Source organism: Aegilops tauschii, chromosome 7 (genome assembly GCF_002575655.3).
Source record: "Aegilops tauschii subsp. strangulata cultivar AL8/78 chromosome 7, Aet v6.0, whole genome shotgun sequence".
NCBI lineage: Eukaryota > Viridiplantae > Streptophyta > Magnoliopsida > Poales > Poaceae > Aegilops > Aegilops tauschii.
In genome coordinates this window covers 460,280,970-460,289,331 of record NC_053041.3, presented here as the reverse complement: position 1 = coordinate 460,289,331, position 8,362 = coordinate 460,280,970, and the positions used below count along the sequence as shown (strand labels likewise).

The 8,362-nt window shown below is 45.0% G+C and overlaps 1 protein-coding gene across 1 annotated transcript; it reads right to left on the bottom strand.

The window, feature by feature from the left end:
- Positions 1-1,054: 1,054 nt before the first annotated feature.
- On the bottom strand, positions 1,055-7,174 carry LOC109760546 (probable protein phosphatase 2C 57). Its single transcript, XM_020319355.4, has 4 exons — positions 6,875-7,174; positions 3,276-3,482; positions 2,800-3,011; positions 1,055-1,872 (listed from the first exon to the last, which is right to left on the bottom strand). The coding sequence occupies exons 1-4, from the start codon at positions 6,998-7,000 to the stop codon at positions 1,305-1,307; spliced, it is 1,113 nt and encodes a 370-aa protein (XP_020174944.1). The 5' UTR covers positions 7,001-7,174; the 3' UTR covers positions 1,055-1,304.
- Between the last annotated feature and the right edge of the window lie 1,188 nt (positions 7,175-8,362).

Here is an 8,362-nt window from a genome sequence, read left to right as displayed (position 1 = left end):
CGTACGTGCATGACCGGTGCGGTTAACGGCCGACGACGTGACGGTCGCCCGTGCCGGTGGCGGGTGCCGGAGTCTCTCGTTCTGTCTCGGCTGGGGGTCCATGGGATCTCGCGGTGGGAGCGAGGGAGGGAGGGAGGAGACTGCGAGGCTTGGTGTTTACTCAAGAGGGCGTGCGTGGTCACGCCTAGTTTCTAGCCTGGTCTGGCCTAGGCTCAATGATTGAACGGAGAAAACATTCGGGAAATGTTGTGGTGATGCACGCTTTTGTGGTGTGCCACCTTCAGTTGTCACTTGTTTGTAGGTAAGCTCCCTGTGCTTGCTGTTGGATCTGATGAAACCCAGTGGAGTGGAGGTTGTTGTCCAAGACAGACTACTGTGCAATGCCACTCAAGAAATTCCACTGGGCGATGTTGCCGGGCATTCAGATTAGTACTCAGTTGTTGATGTACAAAAGCGAAGTAGTATTAGCATCGACGATGTACGTTGGATCCACCCAAAAAATCCCTAATACGAAATAGGAGCGCGCAAAACAAAGCTGCAAGACTCGCATGATGAAGAGCGAGATTGACAAGATGCATGATCTGATGATCCTAGCACGCCCACAAAGCTTGCTTATTGCTGCTCAAAAAAAGAAATTTAGGGAGCAACGGAACACATCAACCTTGGCGATTTCCATCACAGGACACATGAATGATTGGTCCTTGCAGCTTTCTTTCTTTTTCATGGACTCCCGGGGGATACTTACCGCTCCTGAAACATTTGGGCTCATGTGTCCCAAACTCATCACAATCTCGCTCTCAGCACGGACTTTTGATGAATTGGCTGAATAGCGGCACATGTCCGACCCCATCTCCCGGTTCGGATTTTTGATGAATTGGCTGGTGCCTGAATTCAATAGCGGCACATATCCTTCAAGATGTCAGTACATAACATCCTATCACGCTTGCTCACAGAAAGCGCGTACATAAGAACATCTAGAGGAATCGGCTTTCCAAACCTGGTGGCCTGTCTTGAGTCCAGTTGCACTGTAAAAAAACCACAAACGCGGATATCATAAAAGAAGATCACTGAAATCTCTGTTAACCTTTCAAACTTGTGAAGTCTAGAGCAGGGTCCGAAACAGGTAAATATAAGTACCTCCAGGTGCAGATAAAATTAGCCGCAGAATATGTTACAGTGATGCATTACTCAACAACAACCATCTCAGATTATGAGATGGGGCACATACTAAACCTAAATTCCAAGCTAGGCTATGGAAAAATGGGATCACTACAGCGTTGCCAGGGGTTCCCAAGCCACACACGTCAGTCCGCCAAGCTATCGAGGAAGCCCTGCAGCTCCTTCAAGCCTTCTGCGGATATACTTCTCTGTACGCGAGGCCTGGGAGCTGTTAAGACAGGAGGCGCTATGGAGTTGAAGCAGACGACAACTACGGAAAGGTTGTCGCCGCTCTTCCTCTTGATGGCCTCATCGACCAACTCTTTACAGCAGGCGACAGGGTCGTTGTGCTCTTGGAGCCTCCGGCGTGCAAAGTCTACCGCATTTTGGCTGCGGAATACATCCCACATCCCGTCGCAGCCGATGATCAGGAATTCGTCCTCCTCGGTAAGATTCCGCATCATCACCTCGGGCTCGGCACTAAGAGGCCCAAGACCATCACATGCTTTCATTCCTTCCATGTGCCAGTCCCCGATTGCTCTAGCAACATTCAGCAGCCCATTCAGGTATCCATCGTAGACATAACCACCTGAGGCTTCAATGCGCATCTTCTCTCTGTTGCAAGATGGCTTATGGTCCCTGGACATCTCAACCGCTTTTCCACGGCAACATACAACTGCTCTACAATCACCAGCATTTGCCACCAGAAGTGACCTGTCAATCATGCAGAAATGTTTAAGAAAAAAAGAACTCAAGCAAAAATACAGATTTTCAAGAGATAACGCTGTCAAAACTATCGATAAATGGAAAGAAATAACAGTTGAAACAAAAGAAAGGATAATCATGCTGGTATTAACATTGTTAAATAAAAAAGTAGGCATAAAAGGGATGCACTGTGTTGTTCAGAAAACATATACTCCCTCCGTTCCTAAATATAAGTCTTTCTAGACATTCCAATACGAACTACATACGGACGTATATAGACATATTTTAGAATATAGACTCACAATTTTGTTCCGTATGTAGTCCGCATTGGAATCTGTAAAAGACTTATATTTAGGAACGGAGGGAGTATATGACATGCATATTACTCCCTCCGTCCGGAAAAACTTGTCTCAACCTTGTCTCTCAAATGGATGTATCTAGCACTAACTTGGTGCTAGATACATCCATTCGAGGGACAAGCTTTTTCGGACGGAGGGAGTACTCACTAAAGGAGCAAAGCATGCATGAAAACCTGCTAAAGCACTTCAAAGGCATGCCAAGAACTTCAATTTCAAAGAACGAGAAACTGATATCATTGGGAAGTGATGCTCAAATACTTACAAAGAAAACCTTGCTAACAGATATAATAATATACGTATCACTCACTAAGGGAGAAAGGCATATGTTATGTATAAACCTTTGCTGGACTTTAAAGCTATGGAAGGAACATGAACTTGTCATTGCCAAAGAAAAAAAACTAAAATATGTGGGAAAATGGAGCGTAGAGTGCATATATAGAAGAATTTATTCACACAGATAACTAAACAGGAACCATAAGGCCATAAGGAGGAATAAGTAGTTACTACAAAACTTCATATCTATTAGCATCTAAACAGTAATGCTACAGAATAACTTACTACAAGGCTAGGGCAATACCTCCCGATGATGAGAGCAGCAAGCGCAGTCGTGCCAGATGCAAGAGAGGAGTTCACAGAGCAAGCATCTGCAAAAGCAGCATCAGTCTGTAAGAATGCTGAGGAGACAGCTTTCTCTATCTCCCCTGGAAAACCATCACCCTCAACGATGAACCTTGGCAAATTGCTGCACACAAAGTCCGCAGCATGCTTTCCACCATGCCCATCAAAAACCTAAAACATTAAAATCGTGTGAACAGTACATACACAAGAAGTGCCTGTCAGATGTAAAAATGTACTCTGTCAGTAGAGAGTTCATGATGTCTATCAATCATGAAATGGCTAAAATTTGCTGACAATTGTTACAAACATCAAGACAGAAAATTCAATCACAGTTGCCCTTCTTGTGGCAGTGTGATCAGTTTGTTTAAAACAGTTCTTTCCAGTTTCCAGAAAAAGGAGAGAAAAATTGACACACATATTAGAATAAAAGCATACCCCATAAAATGAACTGGGCCCTTCTTCACAGTTTTCAGGTCCAAAATCTCGCAGGAAGTTGTCACAGCAAATGTAGACATCCTCCATTGTGCTCCTTGACCCAATATCGGCCCAGCCTCCAGACCGTACAACTGGGATATATTCAACATCTGCGCTTTCAAAAGTTCTCTCGCTTTCAGACTTTGTATTGCTCAAAGGGCCCCTTGCCTGCAAATTGAAGCCATGTAAGATAATTAGTTAACCTTACCCAAAAAAAAAGTTACAACATATTGCATACTACTCCCTCCGTTCCAAAATACTTGTCATGGTTTTAGTTCACGACAAGTATTTTGGAATGGAGGGAGTACTTTATTATGAAGTGGTGGAAGCATATCATGCCGATACTTATAAGCAACCCAGTGCATGTAGCTCCCGCTTGCGCAGGGTCCGGGAAAGGGTCCGACCACTTTGGGTCTATTGTACGCAGCCTTTCCCTACATTTCTGTAAGAGGCTGTTTCCAGGATGCCGATACTTATAAGCAAGGGTTTAAAATTCTTTTTCACGGTGAGGTCCTAGCAGCTAGCTAAACTATTGAAAGATGTTGCCAAAGCTACTTATTGCATTTTAATATAAATAGAAAAAAAGAATACGATGCATACCACATCGAGTCATATAGGACAAGTCTTGATGTAAAAGTCCATAACCAAAAGTCCAGAGCACAATTTTCGTCTCAGTAAGTATTCAATCATAGTATGGATGTTGGAGTCTTTGGAAAGTGGATATTGAGATCTTTCGATAGGTTTTTCATACTTTACTGTCAGTAGATGTATTTTAGGCCATTCAATGAAGTCGATATTCAAAATTAGCATGTTCTATTGGTAGAAGTGCCTATATGGTACTCCCTCCGTCCGGGTTTATTAGGCCCCCTCTTATTTTGGGCTAAAGTTTGACCTAAAAATTTAACTAATAAAATGTAAACCAAAAATTATATTGTCGCAAAGCTCTTTCAAATACAAATCTAACAGTATAAATTTTTATAGCCTATAATTTATGTTTTAGTAGTCAATAGATGGTCAAAGTCTGGCCCAAAATACGAAGGGGCCCAATAAACCCGGACGGAGGTATTACAGCACAGCGATCATTGCCTATAAGATAAAAAATAACAGAGCTAGTTGAAGCTATAGCCGTCATCGCTACTATAGCAGAACATTTGGTTGTCAGTCCATCACTTAGCGACTAGGGTCCAAAAAAGGTATACCGCAGATATCACTACCTCTTTACTCCAGAACCTTGCTGATAAGGTTGATCCCACCAAGCAAAAATATGAACCCCATTACACTACATCATCAAAATAAGCATAAGAGTTGTGGAAAGACTAATCCCCTTCCCTATCATAGTACCATGTGAAATCAATGTAACCTGATAATATTTTCACTCCTTGTTAAATACAATGTTTTGCCTTCTAAAAATTCCAGGTAGTACTGTTCCGGTATCAGCTCGTACACGCTAAAGATTAGTAGAAACACAAATATATCTATTTGTACTGTAATAATGAAAGTGAAAGCCATACATGACATGTACACCACCTTTGTTTTGGCCTCTATCAAGAAAGCAATGTTCAATCTGACAGAACTAGGGACTTCAATTTCTCAATAACCCAAACCAAACCGCAAGTAGAGCAATAATATGAGAACCAAAAAATGGAACAGGGTAATGAGAGCTCTGTTTTTGAGTCGCCGACTAATCGCCAAGTCGTCGCGGCATGGCTGGCTCGCGCAGGCGACTTGACTCAGGGAGCAAGTCGCGCGACTCGCGTGGCTCGCCGGTGACTTGGGGCGATTAGTCGCACGACTCGCTGGCTCGCGTGGCTTGCTGCTGTTGTATATGTGATCATGTGGGGACTGGGGAAGGAGGAGGACCGAAGGAAAGAGAGCGCAGGGTGGGCCATATATGTGCTCTGCTTAGATATAGTATATGAAAGAGAGCGCAGGGTGGGCTCTATATGTGCTCTGCTTAGATGTAGTATATTTTCTCTGTTGTATATGTGCTCTTCTGCTGCTGTATATCTATGTGCTCTGCTGCTCTATGTACTGTTGTGCCATGGCGACTTGGGGCGACTAATCAAGCCAAGTCGCTGACTCAAGCCAGCAAGCCACTAGCCGCAGCCTCGGCGACTTGGCTTGACTCGTCGACTCAAAAACCTTGAATGAGAGTAAGTCAATCTATCGTTTTGCAAACTCCTTAAAACATGCAAAGAGGCTTTAGGAGTTTTTCAACTGCAGTTTGCCAATATGAGAAGCACGGTAATACTTTTTCTAGCACCAACATGTCTGAATAATGCTCAGAGGACATTAGGTCAGAACAGGGCATGACAAGTACACAAGAAGTTAAGAGACTTCCATGACGCATAAGTTCGAGATTGCCAGATAGCAACCTTTCCAGGAAGATATGCCCTTCAAGATGAATAATGTATCATGTTCACAAGCTACATCGCCCACCATCCCATATAAAAAAACACGGCAGCGGATGGGACTAATCTAGTTTACACTAGCATTCTGAAAACTATGCATACCAATCATTTCACAGAACCCAAGACAGTCTTTTCAAAAGACCATCTGATCATACGCATCTAAAATGGCTTTCTAGTTTACACAAACATTCTGAAAACTCTGCATATCAATCATTTCATAGAACCCAAGACAGTCTTTTCCAAAGACCCCCTGATCATACGCATCTAAAACGGCTTTCTAGTTTACACAAACATTCTGAAAACTCTGCATTTCAATCATTCCATAGTGTAGAAGTGCATGCTCTAGCCAATGCAACCAAAAGACCGATCTGATGGAAGAGACTAGGCAGCACATTATACGTCAACACTCCCCCTCACGTGTGGCTCCCTCAGGCCTAAACGTGGACCGAAAGTGGGCTGCAATTTAATTGCACCAGCCGGGTCTTGAACTCAAGACCTCTTGGCTCCGATACCATGTACAAGTGCATGCTCTAGCCAATGCAACCAAAAGACCGATCTGATGAAAGAGACTAGGCAGCACATTATACGTCAACACATAGAACCCAAGGAGGCAGTCCTTTGAAAAGACCACCTGAACATACGCATCTAAAACAGTTTTCTAGTTTACACGAACATTCTGAAAGCTCTGCATATCCAGTACTACATCCAGTTGATGCAGTCAATGATTTCATAGGACCTGACACAGACTTTTCAAAAGACCACCTGATTAGGAGCATCAAGCATCTAATACTGCTTTCTAGTCTCCCGATAACCGGCATCCGCATTAACCGCACGGATCTGAACACCCCATTGCAGGTTGCTAGTACTCTAGTACAACATGTATGTACCGCCAAGAAAATTCCAGAAGAAAGATGCCTTCCCCTCTCTCCCCACCTCCGAGATGCACAACAGAAGTTCCCATCAGAACGGTGCAAACTCTAGCTCCTCGGCGCAAACAGCTCGCCTTGAAGCGAAGGAATCGCACCGAACAGCAAACATTGAGCAGGAATCAGGCGGGGCGCCACGTAAAGCTCCCGCTTTCCGCACGGATCACACGAGCAACCAAGCTAAGCGCGCCGAGATTCGAGATTCTGAGGCGTTACTACTTACAAAGGATGCGTGCTTTGAGAGCACCGGCTTCCTCGCCGAGGCCGAGGACGGGATCGGCGGCTTTCCCCTGCCGCCGCCGCCGCCGCCGCCGCCGCCGCCGCGGCCGCCGAGCCTAAGCTCCTCCATCTCCTCCGCCGCCGCCGCGGGGAGCCTCGTGGCCTCGGATCGAGTCGGAGATGGCTAGGGTTAGGGTTTGGACTTGGAGCGAAGCCGCTGCCGCCAGCATCAGTAGATCAGTACGGAGTACTGTGGAGTGTGAACAGTAGCCGCTGGCCGTCCCAAGAGAGAAAAATATCAGTGGAGGAGCAGGGGAGGGGTAGTACGGTAAATTTGGCAGTCGTTAGACTGAAATCTCGGTTAATTTTGCGGGCCACGTGATCCGGTGCGGTGGCACGTGGGTCGGTGCTGCCAGCGCCGGCTGACGGCAACACGTGGCCTGATACGAGGAAATTAAGGGCCTGAACTGTGGTTGCATACACTGGCGAATCTTGAAAGAAAATTGAGGGCGGGCTCAAAGTTAACGGTGTGGAAAAAAAGACACTAACTCCCAATTCTTTTGTCTAAAGAAGGTTAAAATTAGCGAGAAAACTACTAAGAACATGTACTATTTATACTTGGATTGTTCCGAATTTTTTTGGAAATATGAAAAAAAAATGATCAAAGAAAAGTTTCCCCTTCCGATTTTCATTACTGAAAACCAAGCATAGTGACAAAGCATTCAGCCTAGAACTACCAGAAGTTCCCGATCAACATAGCAAAAGCCAACCGGGGCCATGAAAATATGAAAGTTTGAACCAAAATTGGTTCTGTTAGCAAAATAGCCAATATCTCAAAATCTTGTAGCCCGAATTAGCTCAGAATTTCTCAAAATATCAAATGTTAGACCTTTATAACAAAATAGGCAGACAAATAGCTAATGGCTACAGAGTACATACTACAAAACTACAACCTTCAGGAGTTCAGGCAGTCGAGCAGAGCAGTGATAGCAGATTACGGGAGGGCTGGGCGCCGCTTTGGGGAGGTCGACCGTCGTCGGTGGCAGCGCGAAGGAGAGATCCGGCGGCCGGCGGCTAGGGCACAACCGCAGAAGCACAAGGGAGCGACAATGTGCGACCGTCAGGGCGTGAGCTGTCTGGTCTCGGGCGTGACTGCGCGAGACGATGGAACGATAGAGTCGTGCGCTGGGAATTGATGGGCTGGAAAGAAGCAACCGACTGGCTGGGCTGGGCTTTAAAATTAGTACTAAAAGAAAAATTGTAGCGCGGGAGGGCAGGCTCAAGCCTGTTAAAGCCTACCCAGTAAATTCGCCCCTGGTTGCATATGCATACATATGCCCTGTGAGAAACAAAGTAAATACACAAGAAATCATAAAACTTGCAGGCGGCGTTCAATTTGATGCATAAACTTGTAAAATACATATTTTTAATCATCTAATTTATCATCTCGTCCATATACGGTGTCCCGTGCACACATGACGTGACGTAACGT